This window comes from Musa acuminata, chromosome BXJ1-5 (assembly GCF_036884655.1).
Source record: "Musa acuminata AAA Group cultivar baxijiao chromosome BXJ1-5, Cavendish_Baxijiao_AAA, whole genome shotgun sequence".
NCBI lineage: Eukaryota > Viridiplantae > Streptophyta > Magnoliopsida > Zingiberales > Musaceae > Musa > Musa acuminata.
Genome location: NC_088331.1, coordinates 3,792,618 through 3,819,788, shown reverse-complemented (window position 1 = coordinate 3,819,788; position 27,171 = coordinate 3,792,618). Strand labels below are relative to the sequence as shown.

The window sequence follows — 27,171 nt, the reverse complement described above, 5'->3', positions numbered from 1 at the left end:
TTTGGATTGGACCCAAATCTCAAGTCAGTTGGCTCTGGTCGTCTTAGATAAGTCCGACCCGTTTGTCTTATAGTTTTGGGAACAGAGATTTATTCCGGATCCAGTAAACTGCTTAATGGACCGGGTACGTATTTTAGTCCAATACCCTACGACAGCTAACTCGAATTCGCCCCGCCAAAACGTGATCCGATAGCGTCAGATTCGGATTAGGATTACACGTCAATCCGAAAGAAAAAGAAAACGGAACGGGCGCCAGGTCGAAGCCTTCGACTCTCGGCTTCTTTCGCTAGTACACTAAGAAGCGCGATCCTGCCGCCGGCGCCTAGACGGTGTCATCGGCGTCGGGCTTGGCCCCGATCCTGCTCCTTCCGCTCCTCCTCATCTTTGCTCCAATCGCGCGCCTCTCTCGGCTTCGACGAGCGCGGGCAGTAGTGTGGGAGGCAATCTTTCGTCGCGATTCCCCTTCTGTCCCTCGCGATGGCGACGAGGTGTTTTACAACGCTGGGGCGCTTCTAGGGTTCTTATCTGACCGGCGGAACCTGTGCTGGTGCATGTTGTGTTAGTCCGTGCCGTGCACGCAGATTGAAGAGGGAACAATCCCAATTTGAACTTGCCGTCGTAGAACCCTATTGGGAAAGGATAGATCTTGACTTACAAACAAAGCGAAATCAGTTGGTGCCATCTTAAAATTTTCTCCTCTAATTTACTTCCATGATGCCGTCTTTTCCCAATATTTCCACCTCCAAGGATCAGCAAGATGGCAGGAAGCTCGCCAATGGAGATTGTAAAAACCAACAAGTTCTAGCCAGGTAAGCAAGTCTTCTTCACTGCATTTTCGTCAAGGATCCCCTTGGAGTTCCCTATCGTTCTATTTTTTATTCCTTTAAGTTATTTACGCGCCTCCTTGGTCTGGATCTTAGGAGGCAGTTGATTTTACAGCACAGGAAGTCATTACCTATCGCATCAGGTATGTTCTTTATCACGAATTTTAATTTCGTCATTTTAGCTAGTATTTTTTTTAGATATGTGCAGGATTGATGACTCCTTTTCTCTTGGATATTAACTCTATTTTATTTTGTATTTCGTTTTAATGATTGGTGTTCTCAGTCGAGAGGAGACTTGTGGAGGAAGTGAGAAAAAATGACACTCTGATAATTGTTGGGGAGACCGGAAGCGGGAAGACTACTCGTGAGTTTTCTCTCCTCTTCTATTGTAGTGTTGCTACGATGTTTCTTATTTAGTTGATCACATCTTGATTACAATAATTTCTTTCTTTGTCATTGCAATTGACCGTGCCTTAACTGTTAGCATTTTTTTCATTCATTGGTCTTTGTTGTACAAGCCTAGCTCATGACATGAATATTTTAGTGCAAAATTTCATTCGTGGTTTTAAATGATGGAAAATGTCATAAAGGGATGGAGGAGAGTGAAAGATAGCAACATGTCAAAAAGGGATGCTTGACTTTTGAATTTAGACTGTAATCTTCTCCCGTTGTGTTAACCTTGACAATTTTCCCCAAAAAGAAAAAAAGAACTCTTGAATCTTAATACCCTAAGCATGAGGCCGCTTTTGTTACATTGTAAAATCTTGAGGTCACCCCTGTGCAAATATCTTCATTTTTTTTCTTTACAGAATGCTCCTTGTGGGTACGTATCCTTCCTTTCATTTCCTCATGTTATTTCCGTCATTTATTTATTGAAAGAGATTGAAATATATTGAGACAATTTGGATTCTTAGTTATGCTATTGCTATTTTGCTTCATGAAAATTGATCTTTTGCATTCTGTTTTGCAGTATGTGTCCTTCTTGCTAACTTGTGCGCAAGAGTAAAAAACCATGCCTAAATCTAAGAGCATTTGGTCTCTCCATACCTTTTAGTTTCATTAAAATATGCCTCATATGAAAATAAATATGACAGCTAATGATTTAACTTTTAAGGATGATCAATTATCAATTAATATGCTAAAAATAATATTTCCAAATGACAGAATATGTTTATGTTTAATTCTGGATGAAACTTACATGCACAATAAATTTAAAGAGCTACATAAATATTAAACAGAAGTAAAGTTATTTTCTGGAGCATATGTTTAAATTCATAGTTTATTAATTAGGAGGAACATATGAGCTAGGCATCCTGAACAATCTCTGGTGGCATGATACCACTTGATTATGCAGAAGATGGTGCTTCCTACCTTGATATATATGTATTTATGTATGTATATAAACTATAAAGGCACTTCCTACGTTCACCTTCTTTAATGCTGTCTCTTACTCGAATCTTCAGCTGCATCTGCACTTGTCACTTGCTCTGGCATCTAAGAAATGATTAGTCCGCAACAATATCTAAAGTTTACCTGATTGTCATGTTTTCAGTTTTCTTTTTATATTCATTTGCTTCTCCATTCCTCTTTCTTGTATAATCTTGATTTGTTCTCACTCCTTTCTGTGTTTAGCTGTAGTAGTCATGATCACTTCCATAATTCTTGCAGAATTACCCCAATTTTTGTACAATGCTGGATTTTGCCGTGATGAGAAAATTATTGGAGTTACACAGCCTCGGCGGGTTGCTGCTGTTACTGTTGCAAAACGTGTAGCTGAAGAATGTAATGTCGAGTTAGGCCAAAAGGTTGGTTATTCCATTAGATTCGAGGATGCCACATCCAGCTCCACAAGGATAAAGTACATGACAGACGGTTTGCTTCTTAGGTAATTATATATCATGTTGCCTTATTTGGGACTTGAGCTGACTTCAGTTTTCGTCTTTTGTATTGTTCCATGCTATGACTTAATTTAGAGGCCAATTCTTTGCCTTGAAAAATTCTGTTAGTTGTGTACAACCATCATAAAGAATTATATATGGGCTTTGGTGACACCCATATATGCTATAACTACAAAATGTTTCAAAGGTGATTTTACATACAATTTCTGACTTTTGAGTTTTGAGTATAGTAGAAGTCCTTCCATTAGTCGGTTATGGTCATTTTTGACTAGAGGCAATGATAAAGCTACATAGTACGTGAAAGTTATAAGTACCTTTGGGTTTTTCATAGATGTTATGATATTTTCCTCTACTCCATGATCACATTTGAATGTCACATAAGTGCTTATCAAACAACATCCTTATGTTTGTCATAGGCATACTTTTAGATTTTGATACTGGACCCATACCAGTTGCTGAACAGACCTATGGGCCAACATGTGCCTACACATGTTAAGCCGGCATATTGGTTGGCACCTAAACTTAAACAATGATAATTTCAAATCAGACTGTGAGCCCGGTTTATTCAGTTTACTAGTTGGTAATCTGTGAACCCAACTGAACCACGTGAAAAGCTCTGATCTGCATGCAGATTCAGCGTCAGATTGGCAGATACCACATGGTACTTGTGTTGGTGGTATTTCGAGCCATGGTCATGATCATGCCAATAAGTCTTAGTAAACAATATGCTCACCACAAGTAAAATCATGATCATGTAATAACATGTTCTTTTCCCGCTTTGTTTGTTTAAACTGTTTGTGCTGACAAATAGGGTTTTATGTATCTACAGGGAAGCACTGTTGGATCCATTGCTATCTAGATATAGCATCATCATTGTCGATGAAGCTCATGAAAGAACAGTCCATACAGATGTACTGCTGGGGTTGTTGAAGAAAGTGCAACTTGCAAGGTCTCATCCTACCACTAATCAGCATAATTTTATTAAGGCAAATGCCAAAGGAAGAGAGGATGAGTCCCGAAGCTTCAGTCCTCTTAAGGCTAGTGAAAGCGCAAAATCTACTTCCTTGAAGTTGATCATTATGTCTGCTAGTTTGGATGCAAGGTGTTTCTCTGAGTACTTTGGTGGTGCCAAAGCTGTTCATGTTCACGGGCGCCAGTATCCTGTGGAAGTACTTTATACTTACCAACCTGAACCAGATTATCTTGATGCTACCCTGATTACCATTTTCCAGGTAGATATTTTATGCTTCCACATAGCATAATTTTCTTTCTTAGTTTCTTTTCTCATCATGCTATTTCCTTGGACATACAATACATGAGACTTTGGACACCCAATTGCAACTTAACATTTGAACTTAAAGGCTGTGAGATTCTCCCATAGTTGATGCATGTAGAATTTTGGTTTTGCTACTTTGAAGTTTTGAGTTGAAAGTAACACTGTTTTGGCCCTTCAGCATTGCATATACCGATTTTAGCAATTCTCTGTATTAATAGATACATTTGGAGGAGGCCTCTGGCGACATTCTTGCATTTTTGACTGGGCAAGAGGAGATTGAATCAGTTGAAAGACTTGTCCATGATCGCATTCGGCAGCTACCTGATGGCAGTCAAAATCTCTTAACCGTCCCTATTTATGCGTCACTTCCCTCAGAGCAGCAAATGAATGCCTTCAAGCCTGCTCCATCTGGTTTTCGCAAGGTTATTTCGACAGTGTTCACTCTTTTGATTTCTGTGCTTCATCATGGTGCAGAGATCATGATATTATTCTTTTTTATTGAATTGTTTGCAAATATTATGCATTATGCAAATGATTATACTATGAGTTGCCATCATAAAAATAACTATGAATCTTATTATAATACTGACTTTTCAATATTCTTTTGGGTAGAATTCTTCCTCTAGTTTTTGTTTTTTATGCTTTCTGGTAGTTGCTCTCTGCTGTTGTTTTCTCTTTATGTGAATGAAGCTCTTAAAATTTTGAACTCTGTTGAAACCTACCTTTTTCTTATTACAAAAAAAAATGATGCTTAATTTAATGTTCGGGTAACAGGAGAACTAGGCAACTGCAGCCTTGTTGGCAGGATTACTAAATTGCAGTCTGAAACCATACTCCTAGTTTGTTCTTGTGCTGCTTTCTTACCTGACATTATACATGTTCAACATAAGAGCATCTACACCATAAATCTTGTTCCTTCTCCCATTTCAGTCATTAGCTGTAAAGGCTTGCTGCCCCGTGTAATATTCTGCTAGGTTTTGTTGCGGTGATGTGGTTATATAAGATCAATGTACTCTGAATCAAACTGTAAATAACATATAATTAACCAAACTATAGCAATTAGGACATAGCTAAAGATCCTTTAAGATTATTGTTACCATGGTATCTTGATATTGAGACTGCAACTCAGATCTTCTATTCATATTTAAAGTTCATTGATATTGAAATATCATTCTATGAGCAAAATATTCTGCTTATTCTTAAAGAGCATATTGTCTTTGTTCTGCAATTATTCAAGATTTGATGTGTTGTGGATAGTCAATGTAGTTTGAATTTTGAAATATATGACCTTTTCTGTCTCGTCTTATTCCTGCTGTTAAACTTCAATAAAAGCTCATTCTTTTCAAGAACAGATGGAACTGAAGTTGTTTTTGTTTTCCACTTTAGTCTGCCAGTAATGCTTTAGAAATAATCAAATGTTCCCATGCCTGTTGTAAGAGAAATAAATGCATGTTAAGGAAATAGCAATGACAGTCCTTTGATATAGTGGTAATGGTTATATTTTCTAATTATATCAGCACTAAAAAGAACAAAGGAGAGCATTTGAAATTGGCATATCTCTGTGGTACTCTATGATGTTAATATGCTACTGAGACTCTGAGAGTGCTGCCAAGTTTGGATCACGGAAGGACTGAGGCATTCTAATTTATGCAAATTGTCCATGGTTCCTGTGCATCAATGCTGCTACTGGACATATTATATTACTTTAAATTCCAGAAAGTAAGTATATTATGCAGGTTCATGATCTTGCATTTTGATGCAAATTCAGTACGGTAGTAGATGTGTTGTGTACCACATTTTTTTATAATAGATTAATTCATTCATCTGTATGTGATAAATAATGATCCAATCCCTTTAAATGATAAGTGTCTTAGTAATGTTCATATATAAAGTCTATCTCTCAGACCCAAAAATCTTGGCATGTGTGCATATATGTGCAGAAGCACACTGGACAAAGAGGATACATTTATAGCTGAGAATTAATGTCTTTGTAAGTGAAACACTGAAGAGGAGGAAAATAACCAATATACTTTATATTTCCATATATCTTGAATATGTAGCATTTTAAACATAAATAAAATATGATTTCTTGATTATTTCTTGATAAAATCATACTGCTACTTGTAACAATCAACACCCAAGAGGAAACATGCAAAGAGAGGAGGACAAGGACCAGTCTATATCTGCAGAGTGTATTTTCTTTACAGAAATGGAAGTAAAGAAAAATAGAACTTTTATTCCAGAAAAGAACTCCCTAAACTTTAGCAAATGAAAAGTTATTCTAGATTGTCATAATGGATTGCAACTTGCTGGTTTAGAATTTGTCTCTTGGTTTCTTGCTATTCTCCTTTTCCTTCTCAAATTATTTGTCTTTTACTGTCCTTAATCTCTTCCTTGCTCTCTCTTTCTGAATTAGATGACTTCCTATTTTATTCTTTTCTTAATACCTTCACTAAATGATTGACCGCTATATTGCTAGCTTGGATATTTTGTTGTTTAGAGAACATAAATCCCTGTATAGGAGGAGGTTAGTAGTTGATTTAAAACTTTGCTAAATTCCATCTTTTTACTGATCTACTTCCCTGGTCACATATGTCAATTTCTGACTTGACTTATTGGCCTTTATGTGATTAATTTTTGCTCATGAAATTTATGTATGTTCCTTGTATCGTACTTCTTTCGTGGTGGTATATGTGCCATACTGGTCACTTGCATCAAATTTAAGTTTCACTTATTGGCCTTTCATCCTAATGCTTTTTTTCCTCATGAACTATGTGCATATTTCTTGGATCATATTGCATGGACTTGATGCTGATGGTTACTTCATCCATGGGTTGCATTTGGTTATCCTGGTCACTTAGCATCAACTTTTATTTGTAGTCTCGGTAATGTATATTAATATTAAGGTATGATGATTATATATCGACATGATGCTCATCTTACTTTCTTCATGATCTGCATAGGTAATTCTAGCAACAAATATTGCTGAAACCTCTGTAACAATACCTGGTATCAAGTATGTTATAGATCCTGGACTGGTGAAAGCTCGGTCGTACAATCCAGTAACGGGTATGGAGTCATTGATTATCATTCCCACCTCAAAAGCGCAAGCACTTCAAAGAAGGTAATGATGTCCTGAAGTTGCATAAGGTTTCTGGGTAATTTGATCTTCAGATTAATCCGTTTGACCTCTTTCATGGGGGACAGTAAAAGAAAAGAACATCTCATTTTTCTTCTAACATGTTCTTGATTGTCCTTGTTGATTCCTCTTATCAGTTTCAACAGGTGGAATAATTATGATCATTAACTCCTTGTATTGATGCAAGCCAACTCCTGATTTTGTAATCACATGTAGAATAACTTTGATCATGATTTTGGTTCTCCTTAGATGAGTGAAAATAGAGATTAATTAACATTAGCTGCTAGATCCTCAAAATATAGCTGTGGATTCTGTTGGCATTGTTAGATACTTTGACAGTCGAGTCCTGTTCTGGATTGTTTCTTCATGATTTTTCACACTGCTTGATCAGTTATATTTTCAACTACTACCAGAGTAGCAAAGACTACTCATTTGTGGCTAGAACTTGTCATCATGAATGGAACCCCCTGATAATGCTAGTTTGTAAAATCTCGTGGAATTTTAGAACTTGGAACTCAGAAAGAGAGACTTGATCATTCTTTCCAGTTGATTTTCTCCCTCAGCTATCACCATTTTGATTTTGAAGATACTTTTTACTAAAATGTCTTACACTGGAAAACTTTGTTAGCTATTTTTAACAATCAGATATATTGATATTTTTGTTTATCCTTTTATTCATGATGTTGCCAACTCAAGAAAGAATTTGTGAATTGCTTGCTTACTGCTACCGAGTGTTAATAGTTTTATGCATTGAATATTTTCAGATTACAGCCTTGGATGGAGTTGCAGTTTGTAATCTGCTATTATTTGGTACTGCTTGATGTAACAGGACTTTGTTCATGTCTGATGCAGTGGTCGTGCCGGACGGGAGGGACCTGGAAAATGCTTCCGGTTGTACCCAGAGAGTGAGTTTAGTAAACTTACAGATTCTACAGTTCCAGAGATTAAAAGATGCAACCTCTCAAATGTTGTTCTGCAGCTTAAAGCCCTTGGTATTGATGATATCATTGGGTTTGATTTCATGGAGAAACCTTCAAGGTAAACTTCAGGCTTAAATGCTAAATATCGTGCAAGGCATGACTTTCTGGAGAGTGAGAAAAGTTGAGTAAGGGGTTCCTCATGTTTGAAAGCTCGGAGAATCATTTTCAGTGATAAGTTCTCTAGTGAATAATGTATAATACAAGAATAAATGTTTACTCTTTTTGCTCTGAAATGGTTGGTGCTTATGTTTGTGAGCTTGAACTTATTTTTTATCTTTATCTTACATTTAGCTGGCTTTGGTATGACCTTTTGAGTTTGATTTTTTATTTTTCTCCATATCTTTGATCTGTCTGACGTTAATAAGCCAATAACATAAGCAGCATTTCTATATAATTAACCAATCAAGTTGCCTTCATGAAGCAGCTTTCTCATAATCATGTTGCAACTGATATCAAGTCGTTTATTGTGCAAGCTTGAAAGTTGTATCTTGAGCTTCACAGTTTTCTTTGTATGTATCATTTTATGCTGCATATTTATAGGTTTTGTTGGAAGCTGCTGTTCTTTGTATAGTTTTGCATTGGATACTTTAGCATAATTCATGTTAAATTCTACCCTTGTAAAACCTTTTTTTACAATTTTTGATAGGATGGCTATAGTGAAATCTTTGGAGCAGTTGTTCCTGCTTGGGGCTTTGAGTGATGATTACAAACTCTCAAGTCCAGTTGGGCAGCAGATGGCACGGCTTCCTTTGGACCCTATGTACTCAAAGGCACTTATCTTGGCTAAAGAGTTCAAGTGCTTGGAAGAAATGTTGATTGTTGTTGCTATGCTCTCTGTGGAGTCTATATTTTACTTTCCTCGTGAAAAAATGGAAGAGGTAAAAATTTTGTGGGGTTAATTACATATGGGCCCATTTGTGTTAGCTTATTTATTGTTTGATCCTTGCGTTATTGCTATTTGCATACTAATACTATTTTTTCTTTTTATTTCAATCCTTGTCATATACCCCTGTATGGTCTTTTGACAGGTTATAATCTGACCTACTACTTCAGCCTAGCTAGATATATGAAATGACACACCATTATGACATTACCCTTAGTTGATGAATCTGTGACTATTGAAACATTTCTTTATTATGTTTGATAAAGTTAATTTTCTTGTCATAGATTAAATTTTTATTTCTGATATGGAAAATGAGAGGTTAGTCTTGTGGGCTTAAAAAATGATAAACGAATATTAAATTTCTCAAATACTTGTATTCTGTGTACGTCCCTTTACCATAGGGGCTTGTATGTAATAAATATAAAAATAGTGTTGTTTAGCAATTAGCCCAAATTGCAAGGCTTATATGCAAGTAATTTACATTCTTATCATTAATGTGTAATAACTAGGAGCCTATATTCATGAATACTCTATCTTTGAAGTCATTACATATTTTTTCAGGTCATAATATAATTGTGTAGTCTTGAATCTTAGTAACTTTCAGAATCAGTGTAGTCAAAAGCTCCCGAATATTACAATTTAAAAATTATTTATCATAATTAATAAAAATAAATAGCTGCTGTTAATTAATATAAACAGGACTGCTCAAGCCCCGCTAGAGTGCTCCCAGGTCAACGTAACCTATAAGGCAACTGCTGTTCTGACAAACTTAGGCAAACAGCATAGCAGGCAGCTGTTCTCACAAACTTGCACAAAAATAATCAACTTGATTTATCTAAAACTTGAAAGATACCTTTGAACGGGGCGGGGCTGTAGTGAACGGGGCAGAGGTAGGAGGTATGAGGTAGGAGGGAGGAGGAGAAAGAGAGAGGTATACCGGGAGGGAGGGGAAGAAGCTGCTGCAGTTGCAGCCAGTGGAAGACATCACCTCTACCGTCAGAGGAAGATGTTGCCGCTATCATTGGAGGAAGACACCGAGGAAGAAATCGCCGCTACTGCTGGACAAAGATGCCATCAGGGAAGAAGGTTGCTGTCATCGTTCGCTGATGGGAGGATCAACTACTGATATTCAATGTTGGATTAAAGAAGATCAATAATTTTGGCATGGCAGTTCCATCTTGTGGGTCTTGTACAGGGATGAATTTCAAGATATTGGTATGTGTATTTTGTATATCCATTGTATCCATCATGGCCTTCCCTTATGCTGGGTTGTTTTAAAATTATAAATAAGTTATTTTGTATAAACAACTTGAGATAAAAAAAGAGTTACTAGAAACTATAAATAAGGATTTAAGTGCTTTTAATTTAACTAAAGATATTATTTTTTACAAAGGTCAATGGTGACAAAATAACCATGAAGTCCATCCCAAGTTGTTGGGACATTACGACTCATTGCTATTGAAAAAAAAATATCTTCTTCGAATCTTGTTAGGAAACCTAGGTAGTTATGTGTTATTATTTGAACCATGTTCTGGTATATGTTTTCTTTCATTAATCGCACTCTGCTTTGTACATGAGAGAGTTATCTGTTGTCCATGATCTGATGCTTGATATCTATTTTGTGACGAGTCACTTTTGGATGGCTAGCTTATTACCTATCATCTCTTCTTTAGAATTGCAATCTTATAAATAAATTTTAAACCTCTTAAATTTAACATATTGTTAGTAAGATGCTATGTGTAGGCTTTATTGTGTCAGACTTTTTCAGATTGCTATATGTAAACAACTGATGTTAATATAATTATTATCAATGAACTTTTTCTTTTGCTTGTGTGGCATGTGGTAAGTTCCTGGTAAAGAATAGTCTGCTGTACTAAATCTTCTGGTACTTGGGTTAAAGCCTTGGAACTTTCACAAGATGAACAGTGTTTCAATTTTTATTCCCTTAGGCAAGAGCTGCTAGAAAGAGTTTTTCAAGCCCTGAAGGAGACCATATAACTTTGGTGAATGTATATCGCGCATCTGCAGAATGCTTGGAGAAGAGCAAAACCACAAATAGCAAAGAGAAAACAATGGAGAAAAAGTTGAATAAATGGTGCAGAGAGAACTTTATCAATTATCGGTCTCTAAGACATGCGCGAGACATTCATAGGTTGGTCACCTCATTAAAAAAACTAAAATTTATTACAATTTACCTTTTGATGCAAGTTAATTCACAGTTTGTGTTATGCTGCAAGGATTCATAATTGTTGATGCAAGTATGAAAATTTTCCTGATAGGAAATATTATTTTCACTTTTTTTATTATTGTTGCTTTCTGAAATTTGTTATTGCAGTCAAATCGAAGGTCATATCCGGCAGATGGGTTTCTCTCCATCATCATGTGGTGATGATATGCTTCAGTTCCGCAGGTGTCTTACAGCCTCATTTTTCCTTAATGCAGCAATGAAGCAACCAGATGGATCATACAGGTCAGAAGCCACACTTCTGCTACAACATGAACAATAGTAACTTAATGACTGGAATAACCTAGGACACAATTGCATATCTCATTTTCATATTCTTCATTTACTTAAAGAAGTCGCATTTCAGTCTGCCTACTCATTAACTACTGTCATTAATCCTCTGAAGATCAATTTTTTTCTCTGATTGTTAGTTATAAGAAGGCATCCTTTAACACCAATTCCTTTGTCAAGATTGGATTTGTGTGTGTGTATATATATATATAGTGGTCCTAATGTTATTAACCAATTTTCTCTGAGATTATATTCAGCATTTTAACATCTATGGCCACTCTTCTGTCAAGTTATGATTCACTTTCTAACACATTGTTGCTTATGGCAGAGCTTTATCTAGTAGTCAGACCGTTCAGGTACACCCTTCGTCGGTGTTGTTTCGTACAAAGGCAGACTGCATCATCTTCAACGAGCTGGTTCGAACAAACCAAAACTATGTTCGCAATGTGACTCGAGTGGATCCATTATGGTTGCCAGAGCTAGCTCCACAATATTACGCTGCCGATAGTTAGCTGTGTTTTCTCTGCTTGCTGCTGGTCCTTCTACCTCAGGATCCAGACTCCTCTCATCACTTGCAAGCTTCTTCACTTGCACATCCTACACTGCAAGGCTTGGAGCTTCTTAACAAGGGTCTTCGAAGGATATTTTTCCTACCCTTGGATAATTTTTCTCTTTTACTTTAATGTATCAAACAAAGAAGCTTCTTCTCTTGGTAGCTGTTTTAGTTTATGTATCATTAGCTCTAAATCTGTTTTAGTTTATGTATCATTAGCTCTAAATCTGTTTTAGTTTGTGATAAGGTTTCATCACCCATCGATTAATGGCTCCTATATGTTGTTATTGTTTTCAAGGGAAAATTTTCCTATTTATTATTCTTAAATCCTGATATCATTTGTTTGTATCAATCAACTTATGAATTGTGATCAGCAAAATTGACAATGATTTATATTCCTGGAAGATGTCTAAATGAGGTGGACGAAAAATTCAAACCTAAAACCTTAAATTTCATTACTTACAAACTATATTTAGATACTATTATTTATTTTATCCTATTTTATCGATCGTCCGGAGAGATATGATTTTAAATTTTTTTAAAGATAAATAATAAGATAATTCCTAAGAATAACAAATCATAAATGTAATTTATATTTATATGTGCTCATAAAACGATGAACATTTTATTTCGTGGACGAAATCATCCACAAGCAAACGTTTATTATTCCAAAATAATTAACGAGTTAATTGTCTAGTTTTGGTTTCGATCAAAAACGTTCTATCGAAACACATTGGGAACGACGACGTTATCCTCCCCGCAAGCCTTTTGTGTCGGCGCCCCTTTTCCTTTTCAAAAGTAGGCCTTTCTTTTGGTGTGCGTTTAATCCTCACCACACAAACGCTCCCACACTCTCGACGAATTTTATAGACTCCTGTACCCGGTCATGATTGGATGGCTTGAACGGGTCCCACTGTCGGTCCCACTCGCACACCGACAGTAAAGAGTTTGTGTGCCGAGTGAGGAGGACAAGGATGGTGCGGATTGACGGAGGAAGACCCAAATAATGAGGTCGGCCCGACCGCTCGTTTTCGCACCCACCAACGACGTCGCCCGCTAGCCGCAGAGCGACGAACGATCGCAACTCGTTCGACAAAATTCCTTGGAAGGAGGACGGGATAAATGAGAATAGGGAAGCCAAAAAGAGAATGATTTGGTGGGATTTATTCTATTCCGAACCCATTCGAATTAGAATCACGTCGCGAGACGAAAGAGAGACAGAGAGAGAGAGGAGATGATGACACCTCCCCGGAATTCCCTTCCTTTTACTCCGACCTTTTCTTGATTCTTCGTTTTCTTTTGTTGTTTGTCTTCGGAGGAGAATGAGGGCTCCGAGTTGATCTGCTTTTGTATCTTCTCCGCTCCCTGATGCCTTCCCTTGATTTCTAGTTTGTGCCAGGCGCCCCCGCAGGGCTGCCGCATTGTTTGGATCTTGGAATGCTATGGCATCCTTGAGATCCTCGCTTCTGATCCGAATTGGCACAAAGATGTGCGTTTTTGCGATTAGGTGATTCTTTCTTGTTCATTCATTTGCATATCGTCGACTCGCACGTTGCTGCTAACATCTTCTTCGCTTCCTCGGTGCTTTGTTCTCATTGGTATACTTTGTAGGATTCGTACGTTGTTATCTGATTCAAAAAAGGTTAAGGTTCCGTGGTAAGTGATAAGGTCTGATTCTTTTGTACTTTTCCTGCTTCTGGGATGTGGGAATCGGCATGTTAAAGCGAGAAGGCCTGCGATCGTGCTTTTATTTTCTCCAGACCCGTTGGAGCGATCGCGCTTCCCCTATGGCTTTGTATAAGCATCTCCTGTCGACGAGTTTCTATGGGTTTAGCCACATGAGCGAGGCTAATCAGCAGGGCAGACGTCATAGGAGTATCTTGGTTCGCATGGACATGGGTTCCCAAGTCGGTTCCGTCAACGTCTTGGGCTTGAAGAGCTGCTTGGACCGTCATGACGGTGTTTTTAGAAAGGCAGATGGCGAAATCCAAAGGGCTCATTGTGTGGCACCGCACCACCATTTGGTTCAAGGTTCTGATTTCGTTCTTTCGGAGGATGTGGGGTTGAAGTTGGCAAATGAAGGTGGATCATACAAACATGGATTTCCTATAGGATTTCCAGCCTATCCGGTGACCAAGAAATTGGTCGTTGCTGTTGATGTAGATGAAGGTAATTTTTCTGTAAGCCCACAGCATCCTCCTGCTTTGTTTACTATGTATAAGTGGCCTTATTTCAGTTTATAGTTGTCTTCCATGCAAGTTGGAATTCCCTTAAATCTTAGATATATGCTTTTGTTGGTGATCTCTTTTAGCATCTTTTTAGTAGTTTTGCCTGTTAAACATTGGAAGTAGCACCTCAGTACGTGGTCCCTTATGTGGAGCTTGTGCTGATCATGCTGTGCATGTGCATCTTCTTTCTTTTGCTAGTTCCGCTTTTTGACCACAGATCTTGCAGATAGTTGCTAGGAAGGAATTGATGTTTTGCAATGAACAGGATTGGTACTTCTAGGACAACATGTTCTTACATAATTGCAGTAGCACTATCGATTTGGGATGAGTTGTCCAGCTTTGTCTATGTCTTCCCATTCTGAATTCTTTCTCGATGTCCATCCTACCCTAGGAGCATAAGGTTCAAGATTGCTTGTGAACCACAAGATCCTTCATGTGATCAGCCTTGTAAAGAGTATTAAGACTCTTTTGTTGATTGGTTTAGTTTTATCTTTGCTCGATATTGATTTTGTCAGATATCATATTAGTTTCTTGTTTGGAGATCAACTGCAACATCACTACTAAAAATAGAACTTTCATAGGAGGAAATGAGAGAATTGGGTCTTAACATGTCGCTTAAGAAGTTTTATGGTTGGGTTCCTTTCTGCTTATGTTCAAATATTGATTTGGTATTTAAACATGACCTTTTCTTGCAACTTGAGCACCATTTGGTTTATTTGGGAAATCTTAGGTCACCATTTGGTTTATTTAGAAATTCTTAAGCATATTCTAGAAGGAGGCACTGCTGCTACCTCCTCTGCAACTTTTTTCATCGATATGGAAATCTATATATAACATTTGAAATCGAGAGGGTTTTATGAGATATTCATACTTTTGTTAGAAATGTCCAAACTTAGTCCCAGTCCACAGCCAAGATTCTTCAAGGCCTAAAAGGTAGGTGGTAGTTATAACAATCCTGCCAATTGGTTGACTTTTAAATTTATGCATATTGATCTGAGAGATATTTTGCATGCCAATTGGGGAACCAATTTGTCTTTCGACATCCCCTAGAAATTATGTCTTCCATGTTTCAACTTGTCCTTTGTCTGATATTTGTTTCTTATAACACATAAATTTGGAGTCCTCTTAATATTAGATAGATACTGTAGTTGGTGCTTTCTTTTACTTCTTCTCAGTTGTGTAATCTTTTTGAGCAATTTATGTAGTATCTTTTCTGGGTTGAAAAGATGCATCTTCTTTCCATATTCTTCTCATTTTAGTAACCATGGATTTTGTATGAAGTTGTTAAAAAGGAATTGATTCTTTGCAATAAAAATGAAACGTGATACAATCTGTTCATTTAATGACTTGGAAATAAGTTTTCTTATTATTTTTCACTGATGCTATCAACTTTGAATTTGAATTTCCACTGTCTCAGTATCCAACACTAATTTTTTCTGCACTTGTTTCTTTTGGGGTATCCAGAAAAGAAGATCATTTGTCACATCTCTACATTGTAGATTTATTGTCAGTTAGACCACTAGGCTTATTCACAAAGCTTATGCATATTCTATATGGAGCCACTGCATTTTTGCCTTCTTCCACCAATATTGGATGATTATAGATCATAGCACGGAAAGGCCCCAAAGAAGATATTATAAAATTTTGAAGTTTGCAGCTCATACTTGGTTTCTCATTTGAGGAGGAAAACAGCCACATATCAGGCATATTATAACTGTGTAACTGTCAACAATAGAGTATGCACCAAACTCTTTGGATGTATTTGAAACTTAAGTTTTGAAGGTGGTTAATATTGATCTCTTTAAGTTCGCTGGACGCTGCTTGTTTTCCAATTTTCTTATTTTCACTTGCTAAGATTGGCTAGAAAAGTCTATTCTTGTAAAGAAATTTTGTTGGAAAGTGGAAAATCCTTTAGTTGGCCATGGTGACAACAATAACTGGCAGCTCTAATATATTTTTTTACCAGCTGTAATGGGACGACAATAATTTTAATTAACTGTGTTATAATTTAAATACCTGATGTTTGATTTACAGGTTGAAGCCTTGAGACATTTTTTTATCTTGTTGTGCATCCTTTTTTATTTTTGCCTTGTGTTCTCTCTCTCTCTCTCTATCCTCTATATATGTGTGTGTGTAACTAATTTTCTTAGTCAGACTTTTCTATTCAATGTATGCTTCTTTGTTCCATGAAGCCATAACCATTTTTTGAGTCTTCATTTTCGGAATTGCCATATTCTCCATCGGATAAGTACTGCCTTGCATGAGCATGTCTTTTAGCTAAGATTACTTGAGCATATACTCTCTCTGAAACAAGAAAGGATTATTGTCATCATTTGCCATGTAACATGCTTCTATACCATGGACGCAATCTTGCTCTACTACTGTGGGTATAACCATATTGTATATAGTAGTGCACTTCACATTGCATCTAGTTTGTTGATGTTCTCTTTTTCCTGAATTTTCAGTGCTTGGAAGCTTTCTCGCAGCTCTGAACAAATTTATTGCTAATCGATACTCCTCCAATCATTCTGTATCAGAGTATTATGTGTATGAGTTTTTCAAGGTAGCGTATGATTTTTTGATTGAGCTGATTTCATGGAAGCTTATATGTAGTTGCTTCATGTGAGAAGATCTAGTTTCTTTTCTTTTAACATTTTCATTTTTATAACTCAAATCTTATTGTTATGTAACTCAATCAACAGATCTGGAAATGTTCTCGAGCTGAAGGTATCGTGGAAGACATTCTTCACTTTATCATCATTTATTTTGCATATTCATTCTATTGTATTTGATTTTTAACGGCAGCTGTTTGATTATACTACTACATAGAATTGAACATTAGTTTCTCTATTTTGCAATGCATCATATTTTTCTCCTTGGTTTTGTGTCATAGCTGATATCCGTGTTCATGAGTTCTTCAAAACTTCGTACTTCAAAACGGGCATTCATCCCATCCCTGGTGCTCGATACGCTCTCCATAAATTGTCGACTTTTTGCAACCTATCTGTGGTGACGTGAGTATTCTCAATTTGTAGCTCTTGCTTAGATCTTTTTAACTACATTTCCTATTAACTTGTCCTCTTTGAATAGATCTCGACAGAATGCTATCAAGGATCACACACTTGAGTGGATAGAGAAGTACTATCCTGGCTTGTTTAAGGAGATTCACTTTGGCAACCATTTTGCACTAGATGGAATTTCAAGGCCGAAATCCAAGATTTGCAGGTTGCCACATTATCAAGTTTAATGTTTGTTGCAGTTTGAAGATGTCTCATGTTGCTTAATATCTAGTTAGTAACTTTTGAATTTTTGAACTTCTTTGAAATGGACAAAAGCTGGAGGTATCATAAATATTTCACTATCTAGCAATAAGATGCCCAATTTACAATGCAGCTTTTGCATGTGAATGGTAGAGGCATAAGTAATGAAATGATAATATTTAAGAAAATAAGTCTAGTTCGGGGTGAAGGGAGATCAATTTATAGAGAACAATGAAGGTGCTTGGAGGTTGAAGGATGGGCAAGAGATTGGCCGATATAGTGTTAAGAGATCATCAATTGGAAAATGATGCACCTAAGGTAATTTATGATAGATGCAGTAATAAGAAACTGAATAGAATGTGGAAGTTCTATGAGAAATATATCGAGAGAAAGATAAACATGTTTGTTATATACATTTCTTAAGAATGCTATTGTGATGTTTTGATCGAAACCAAATTTTGTGAACTTGATGGAAATTTCAGAATTTGTGACAGATGGAATCTTTGTTGAAGTGACGTGCCTATCGAATGCTAACTTTTTCTGTTTGAATTTGAGGAGTTAAAAAGTATTTAAGTAGCTCCACTATCACAGCACGCCATGCTTTCATTATGTTTTACGGATTAGCCATGTCTAGGAGGCATTTTACATGATGAATATTAACACAATTCATATTAATTCCTTGCCCATTTTAATGCATATTTAATCATTAGCGTATGGAGGTTTAATCACAGGAATCCTGTGCAGTAAGTGTCTTGCAGGAGGGAAAAATAGGAGAAATTTTCTGCAAAAACAAAGATGTTCCATACCAGATGCAGTCCATCATGGAAATTCTTTTTCTCTATATACTTAAATAGTCTTTCTTGCAATCTTATGCTTCCATTGTTCCAATTTTTATCTTATTCCATGAAGTTACTCTCTGCAGATCTCTGGGAGCCCATGTTCTGATTGATGACAACCCAAAATATGCTCTTGAGTGTGCCGAAGTCGGTATCAGGGTCCTCCTCTTTGACTATGACAATTCTTACCCATGGTCCAAGACAGGTTCAGCTACTTCTCATCCAATGGTGACCAAGGTCCATAACTGGCGACAAGTAGAACAGCAGCTGGTCTCATGGGCACTAACTGTAGTTTAGCCCCACCCAAGATTTGCAGCTTACATTCTGCTGCTTTAGTTAATATCTTACTACCGAGTGGATATACTGTAGAATACCAATGGGAGGCTCATCGGTCCCTTGCATTTTAAGCTGCGTCTTAGGATGATGATAAGAGGGTGTAATGTGTGCCCCTTGTTTGTCAACAATATGAAAAGAGAAGAACAAAGTGATTGTGGTTTTGCAATCTTTCAATAAATACCCAATCCTAGATGGAGTGATTGGACTTTACAACTTGGCATTGCACTTGGAACTGTAATGCTTTAGACATATCAACATTGGCAGACGGCAATACAATCGATTTGTTCCTTCTAGCGATGCAACAAAAGTTGCATAGGAAGAATTATGTTGATTCTGATATGAGGTAATGATATTATGGGATGAACAATTGATTCTATTGTTTCGGTTCATAAATTCCATCTATAGCAGCAGAAATGATGGAGAATATGCCACAGCATTCTGGCTATGTAAGAAATGCCCAAGAATTAACAGGGAGATCAATCAGGTCCCACACTGGACGACAAACTGCTTCAAATGGAACAGACCTCAGTGTTGCTTATCGATCAAAGCAACATTATTCTCAAGTTAATCTACAATGACCAAAACCTTCTGCATATGTATCCAACCGATATGCATGGAACTGAGATTTATATATTTGCCTTAGAGAACAGGAAGGACGCAAGCATATGAAGGACTCTACTGCAGATCACCAGTTCAATTAAAGAATACCGGTCGAAATGCATGGAACTGAGATTTATATCTTTGCTTTAGAGAACAGGAAGGACACAAGCATATAAAGGACTCTACTACGCAACTCCGACCAAATATATTAAACATCACTACACAACCCAAAAATTTCTGTACCATTCCATGTGAAAAAGTTTATGCCAGAGCTAGATTTCATCATCGAGTAATTTCTAGCTATAATTCAAAGCTGTAGGAGGGGCAAGGCCATAACACCACCAAAGACTGACACTACCAGCAGCAGTAGCCACAAGGGAAATTGCTTCCTCTGCCTTCCTTTAGGGGCATCGTAAGCGACCTTTCTGTTTTCACCTTGTTTTGCAGATTCTTCGGCCACGGTGGAAGGAGGCCTTGAGTCATCCTTTGTCTGCAGTCCTGAGATAGACTGCAGCAGAGCCTGTTGTTGCTGGTACTTCTCTACGTATTCCGGAAAAAGCTTCCTAAAGTTTGAACAATTTTTGCTGTATGATACAACAAATTGCGAGTTACACGGGGAAAAGCATTACAATGAAATAGATGAAAAGAAGAGGGCCTTGGTACTTCAGCGCTGTGACGATGCTAAAAGCCAATCACGCTTCTATTCTCTTCTCACAAATGATATGAAACAAACTGATATAAGGTTTTCATGCAATTAGGATGCCAAAGATAACATTATGATGTACCTTGTGAAGTTAATATAAAATAATTTCTCCAAATTCTCTATTTTTTAATTGAAAAACCATATATTCCACAAGAATGTTAGATTGCCCATAAGATAAAATGTCAGAACAATCACAGGTCATCCAATAAAATAGTATATAGCACTTGTGATTAATATAGAAAACATTCACCTCTCACAATTATAAGCAAGCGAAGCCTTGGCTAGTTGTCGCTTTTCATCATCCGAAGTCTTAATGCTACCAGTGGTCTGGTGATCATCCATCTACATGCACAAAGTTGAGGACAGGCAAACTTAAAATAATGACATCTAACATGGTTATTTCAAGGTACAAGCATACGCAGTGGCCATTGATACTCGTAGATACATACATTTAGGACATTCTGTGATCTTTTTCATGTGGCAGGCACCGAATAGCATGCATTTGTCAATGCTTTGCTCTAAATTAGCTAATGGATGCATTTTAAGTGCAAGATTACCTGTTTGGTAATTCAAATTTGCAAATGCAGGCTGACAATACATTTGCAGATCTCAAGTTGAGTGGAGGGATTGGATATAAATGCAGGTGGCAGCCTGAGATGCATTTGTATGTATGCATTTTATTGTACCCAACTAGGTTGCATAACAATCTATGATGTCGATGCAGGCTGCACAAGTAAATACATGTGTTTGGGCAAATTAGAAAACTACCAGACACCCTCCACTGCATCAACTTAAATAATGAATGGGAAATGCAGACTACCAGAACACCGCCTATAGGCCTATAGTATAAGAAAAATTAACATACTTCTTAGACAAAAGCCAAATAATTGTTGACTTGGGTGCTTATAAAATTGTAATATTGATCGTGTGATCTAAGTGATCAGAATTTCATGAAATTGTTCACATTATTCATTTCCATTTTTGGCTCTGTGCGTTCCTCTTTCTGAGTGGTTCATTATGGAATATAAACTTTGATTCTATAATTATCTATGATTAAGAAATTAACGATGAATATTTTGTTTTAGCACAATACATTTCAACCAGTCCAATATGACAAAAACAAACAGAATACACAGTGTTACAAGGAGCTCACCATGAACGAAAGAAGTCCTGTCAATATGCTGCATCCAAAGATAACACACAAGCAAACATGTAAGAAAAAAAGTTGCATACTCAAAAAGATATGTTTGCTCAACAAAAAACATAAACAATCACATCATTTTTGGTAGGCAAAGTTGGGTTTGTTATGTTCCAGCAAAAACATATTCAGCAAGTATCTACGACTTAAGATCCTAGCACGAAATTCTCTCTTGCAGTGCCTTACCTTGAGACAGACCAAATAGGATTCCAGGACTCAGGATGATCTGAAATAAACAAGAGCTAAATTATGGCCCCACTTAATAGTTAACACCACATTAGACCAAAAACTCTCAAGTCTGTGAGAACTTACAGTCGCTCATAGACAAGCAGATCTTTTTATTAGTGGCAAATCGTCCATTAGGCGTTATCAGGCTGTACAAAGAGACAACATCAAGCAAATGTCACCTATTGAAGGTAGGACTACCATAGGTATCTCTGTCTGTTCACCAGTCAAACAATATGCATCATCTCATTACCTGATACTGGGAGGCTTGTATGGATAATCAGGTTGAAATTTCAGTTTCCCATAGTAATATCCACCTTTATGATGAATTAGTGTGAGAATAAATAATACAAACATAAATCTACTGGAAAAGCAAGAAACTAATAGAGGAGATCAGACTTTACTAGAAAAGATTCTGCATCTAAAAGATTAAACTATAAAAAGGAAACAAATCAAGCAATCAAATAATGGCTCAACCCTCAAGTATAGAAACTGGCAACCGTTTCACATTTTCTATCTCAGCATATTTCCAAAACATAATATACCTGCAAATGGTGTCCCTTCACTTCCTTCAAGAACAAAATCTGAAAGAAAACAACATACAAACTATTATTTCCAATTCAAAACACCAGAATGATGTAAAATTATCGAATGAACACAAGACAGCATCATCAAAGTCTTCCTCTAACAATAAAGCAAATCTTGTTCGAGGTCAAGCATCCAAGGTTTAGCATCCATACATGGATTATGATCCCTTTTAAAGAAAACAACCAATAACAGCGACCCTAGGAAGCATTTGAGCTAGCAACAAAAAGTTAACAATATCAATAATATTACTAAAAAAAAATTTACCAGCTCAAATCTTATTGTTTCATCATAACACAAAAAATTGAGAATCCATAGCGATATATGGAGTAAGGTATGCAATACCACTTGGTATCACATGGTATGAATGGTATTTACCGGTCCGATGGGTTAGCAATACACAAACCAAGATGAACCCAGTGGTATGCCCAAAATACAGGGTCGGTACCACCCTGATATAGGGTCAGTACAACCCGTACCAACTAATTTCTTTTTTTATGTTTTCAGCCTTTTTTCAGGTTTTTTCGAAACTCAGAATGTACTAACATACCAGCACTCAGTACACCAATATAAACTGGTGCTATACCTGTCCAAGTCTTGATCGGCATCGTAACAGGACACAAAAATGTGCACCTTGATATGGTGTGATAACTAAGAAAAGGATGCTACATAAATCAAACCAAATAAGATGTAGAAAGTAACTCACGCCAATCCAAAATATCACTGGGAGAAGGATGAGCCACAATCTGCGGAGGTGGTTCCTGAAATTTTAGACGGACAAAAGTTAATATTTGAGAGGTTGGAAAAGAAACTGCCTACCAAAGAGACATTAGAACAAATGAAAATTATACACAAAGAAACAAGAAAACTAAATTGATTTTCCACCAAATCAATAGAATCTGCCAACCTGGAGGTAACATTACATATATGATATTGTCTCAAGTACACGATCTTTTATAAGCTCATAAAATCAATTTCAATATAGAAGTAAATGGCCCACCTATTTAATTTCTGCATTATAAACATACTTGTCAATAGTGCAAGTCTTTAACCAAAGAAAAAGAAAGATAATGCATAATTATGCTATCATAGAAAGAAAATAACTTTCAGTCATGTAGTTTTATCATCTGATCCAAAAATTTATCAGTAACTTTAATTTGCAGGACAAGTAACACAAGCATCATACACCATAATATAGAAACAACAACATGAGTTGGAACATCTGAAGCATACATACGGATTCCCAAACCCGGACAAAACAATATGAAGTTCTTAAAACAGGATGCACTGTGATATACAACTAACAAAACAGTAACACGTAAACATAAAAATAGATTTTCTTTTTCATATTTGGTGAAAAATCTCTGATTACCTTATGATTAGAATGACAAGTCATATTAACAATCTATTTAATAACAAAATACAATTCTTTTCTACAGCAAGATATTTTAAGCATTTGAAGGACATAAAACGACACGATGAAATGCAAAATAAGTTCAGGTACACAACTTAAACATAATAACCACACTTATACCATCCATATCTCTGGGAAAAGGAAAACGTTCAATCATCCATCTTCAATAGTTTAACATTGGGAAATGCCAAACACCTCCCATTTACATCCAAGAAGTTAGTTCATGAACCCAAAGCATCCTAAATTCTATTAGCAGCAGAAAATGATACCTGGGCAGAAGTATCCAATCTGATCTATACATCAACCAAAAACTGCTATTACATAATCTAGACATACAGAAATATCATAAGTTCCGATTATCAAAATTTTACATGGTTCACATAATAATCAAACTTCTATGATGATAGGGAGCCTAGACTTGGCATACCTTGCAAAGATCTTGGAACTCCTTCTGAAGGCGTCTCACACATGCCTTCTCTGTCATCTGGTACAGCCCGATCTCCGATTGGAAAGCCAACGCCTTCAACCCTTTCCTAATTCCCAAAGGAAAAGATTCTATGCTAATTTATGCCTCTGCAATGTGACTGATATTAGATACAAATAACAAGAAATCGTTGCAGGCCATTATCACTGTCATATAGTCTTAAAAATCGCAAAGAAACCTAGCAAAAACCAAAAGTTAGAGAAGTTGAATCTTTTTAGGCATTTATTCAAATATAAAAAACATCATAATAGCAATATCAATATTGTGCTTATCTCTGGAATAACATAATCTGAAGTGCAATTTAACTATGTATCACCAGAGATAAATTGAAAAAAAATTCAGACGATGAAATTTAAAAGCACAATAAGTATGTCACCGAGAGAATCAGCAATTCCACGAAGAAGGGGCCAAGATACTAACAAATTACATCTGCAAATTGGTGTTTTTGACATATATCACGTAATTACAAGGGAGAAGAATAAGAAGCCTTTGCTGATCTTTCAGCAATTGACGTTCCTTTGGTAGCACGCCACCAAACAATAGTATCTAACAAGTAAAAGAAAAGGGTGGTATTTTTCACACACAGCACGGAATTCCAAGAGACGAGAAGAGGAAGCACCCTCTCGCGACTGACGTGTTTTCGATGGGAAACCCCAAAAGCAAACAGAATTCCAAGACAGGAGAGGCCGGATCAAACCGCGAGATCATAATCCCTAATTGACGCATCGAAATCAGAGAGATAAAAACCTGTGCGACGCCACGGCCGAGGCTTCGGGTGGAAGGACTTATCGCCTCCGAGTGCCGCCGGACGGCCGTCCGATGATGAGAGAGAGAGAGAAGGGGATTCGTCCTGTCCGCGTAGAGAGAGAGAGAGAGAGAGGAACTGTGCGTGTCGACGTATGAGGCAGATCGGACACAAATAAATGAATATTGTTTGAGGAGATTGTTACCGTTTGTGGTAAACACATTTATAGCAATCTCTTTGGGTCGAATTTTGTGCTTTCTGTTAAAACAAATTTCTATTAATATTCATCATTTTTAACAATAATAAAATATAATTTTATTAAATATATACCTTTTAATTATCAATCATAATCTCTTTTTTTTTTTATATATAATATCTCAATTGAGTTGATGCAGAGTAATTCAAAATATGACATATTTTGACTTGTAACCTTAAAAATATTAAATCGATTTAATAAATATAAAAACTATTTTTATTTTCTTTTTTATATCTTTATGATTTATTTTTTCATCATTTGATATCACTAATGATAAAAAAATGCTTCATGATAATAAGAAGAAAAATATAAATGGGAAAAAAGATGAGGGAATTAAATGATAAGTTGTTATCTTAGAAATATTAAAATTTACAAATAGCAAAAAGGAATTGCTAACAAAAATAATAATAATAATAATAATCTCATTGTTTAATTACATATTTACTCTTGCCTCATCAAATTACAATAATACCACCCAAAAGTCATAATTTTTATCCTAGAAAAAAATTTCATTTTGTGTTTTTAATATCATATATATTTTTTATTTGTTGATTTGATTCAAGAGATTGAAGACAAGTTCAATGAGTTAAGAATCAGATGAGTTCGATCGATAATTAGAAGCCGTGAGATAATTATTATTTATGGTATAAGGAAAGATGGATAAAGACATGAAAAAAATTATTAGAAACTATAAATAAAAACTTAATTAAATATATTACTTTTACATATCTAAGGGATACATGTAATCGACACTGTTATCATATTGGTTCAATGACAACAATAATAAAAATAATAATAATTTTAATAATATAATAATTTATTAAAATAATTGTTGTTAGGTGAGCTGACATGCTTGATTGGTGGTAACTTATTAAAAACTATAAATAATAATTTTAATTATTTTTAGTTTAATTAAATACATTACTTTTTTACATATCTCAATCAATGATGACAAAGGATTCATGTAATCGAGATGGATTAGATTAAACTTACAGTTTTATTATTATTATTTATTATTTATTTATTTATTTTTTATTTATTTTTATTTATTTATTATTATTATTATATCGATTCAATGATAAAATAATAAAAATATATATATTTAAAATAATTTATGAAAATAATTTGGAAGGCACAAACTAACAATCCATATTCATATGCTTGTGTTGGTAGAAGATCTTGACAGTATTGATTGAATTCTATCATTATTGTTTATATTTGCACACAAAAAAAAAACACATTTATTCTTTTTTGTTCAAATATATTGTAGGCAAATTATAAGATGAAAACAACATTAATATATTATTAGTTTCAAGAGACTCAAACTTCATGTGTAGACACATAAAGTTTGAAACATATATAGACTAAGATTTCATTTAATTTTTTATGTTTTAAACTTACTGTAAGGTTAAAATACACCAATATGAGTGCAAATAATCTTCAAATTGAATTTTCTTTTTCTTTTTTGTTCTGATGACTTGTACGCATCTACTACATATGAGATGACAATAACATTCTCGGTGTATAATTAGTTTCATAATTTCCTTAAAAATATTAGCAATAATATTCTATTCCTCCAAATATTGACTTAAAAAGTTATATATAGTATCTATCACACAAATTTCAAAAAAACTTAGACCATAATGTGTTTTCATTTATTTATTTATTAGCATTTCAATAGCTTTCCCAATAATATATTTAATTTTGAAATTAAAATAGTTTTTGTACAATCTTAATATTGATTTAAAAAAAATTAAAAAAAGTCATTTTAAATTGACTTTGATCCTCTGACATTTCATAGACCCTTAAACTTCATGTAAACAATGTTTCATGAATTTTAGACTCTTTATATCATATTTTTTATTCAATTATTAATCTAGCATGGATAACTCATTTTTTTCTCTAGTAGTTATTATGCAAGCCTGAGGTCTTCAACATATTACCAATTATATATATATTTATCATAAATAGAGTGATTACCTCAAAGTTCATTTTGGCCTATACTTATTATTTTATGAGTTTTAGAATATTTATATCAAATTTCTATTTGCTTATTGAGATTTTAATACCTTACTATATAATTAATGTGTCAAGATGAAAGTAAATTACTTGCAAATTAATTTATTTTGGTAATAGCTTGCATGCAATCATGAGATGAAAGTATATTTTTGACATGTGCTGCTTCCACAAAAAGCTCAGTTTTCCTTCCTTGGTATCGGATAACGGTAGCAGT

General features: G+C 35.6%; 3 protein-coding genes across 7 annotated transcripts; 2 read left to right on the top strand and 1 right to left on the bottom strand.

The window, feature by feature from the left end:
- The first annotated feature begins 251 nt into the window (after positions 1–251).
- On the top strand, positions 252–12,401 carry LOC135673077 (pre-mRNA-splicing factor ATP-dependent RNA helicase DEAH10-like). The gene is made up of 12 exons (XM_065181806.1): positions 252–809; positions 921–967; positions 1,108–1,188; positions 2,493–2,709; positions 3,552–3,954; positions 4,217–4,420; positions 6,962–7,122; positions 7,990–8,175; positions 8,764–8,995; positions 10,950–11,152; positions 11,336–11,470; positions 11,844–12,401. The coding sequence occupies exons 1-12, from the start codon at positions 712–714 to the stop codon at positions 12,025–12,027; spliced, it is 2,151 nt and encodes a 716-aa protein (XP_065037878.1). The 5' UTR covers positions 252–711; the 3' UTR covers positions 12,028–12,401.
- Positions 12,402–13,078: 677 nt separating this feature from the next.
- LOC135673075 (uncharacterized) lies at positions 13,079–18,941 on the top strand. 4 transcript variants are annotated; one of them, XM_065181803.1, is made up of 8 exons: positions 13,079–13,575; positions 13,680–13,724; positions 13,829–14,237; positions 16,762–16,859; positions 16,999–17,023; positions 17,190–17,310; positions 17,387–17,521; positions 18,479–18,941. In XM_065181803.1, exons 3-8 carry the CDS (start codon positions 13,856–13,858, stop codon positions 18,687–18,689), a joined length of 972 nt encoding a protein of 323 aa, XP_065037875.1. In that variant the 5' UTR covers positions 13,079–13,575; positions 13,680–13,724; positions 13,829–13,855; the 3' UTR covers positions 18,690–18,941. The 4 variants fall into 4 exon arrangements, with proteins under 4 accessions (XP_065037875.1, XP_065037874.1, XP_065037873.1 ...); XM_065181802.1 differs by having other exon boundaries at positions 13,680–14,237; XM_065181801.1 differs by having other exon boundaries at positions 13,079–13,724.
- Positions 18,942–19,445: 504 nt separating this feature from the next.
- Positions 19,446–24,835, bottom strand: LOC135673076 (ubiquitin-conjugating enzyme E2 34-like). 2 transcript variants are annotated; one of them, XM_065181804.1, is made up of 10 exons: positions 24,685–24,835; positions 23,881–24,026; positions 22,746–22,800; positions 22,000–22,038; positions 21,708–21,771; positions 21,542–21,603; positions 21,416–21,455; positions 21,185–21,212; positions 20,282–20,373; positions 19,446–19,912 (listed from the first exon to the last, which is right to left on the bottom strand). In XM_065181804.1, exons 2-10 carry the CDS (start codon positions 23,935–23,937, stop codon positions 19,636–19,638), a joined length of 714 nt encoding a protein of 237 aa, XP_065037876.1. In that variant the 5' UTR covers positions 23,938–24,026; positions 24,685–24,835; the 3' UTR covers positions 19,446–19,635. The 2 variants fall into 2 exon arrangements, with proteins under 2 accessions (XP_065037876.1, XP_065037877.1); XM_065181805.1 differs by having other exon boundaries at positions 23,881–23,986; positions 24,685–24,827.
- Between the last annotated feature and the right edge of the window lie 2,336 nt (positions 24,836–27,171).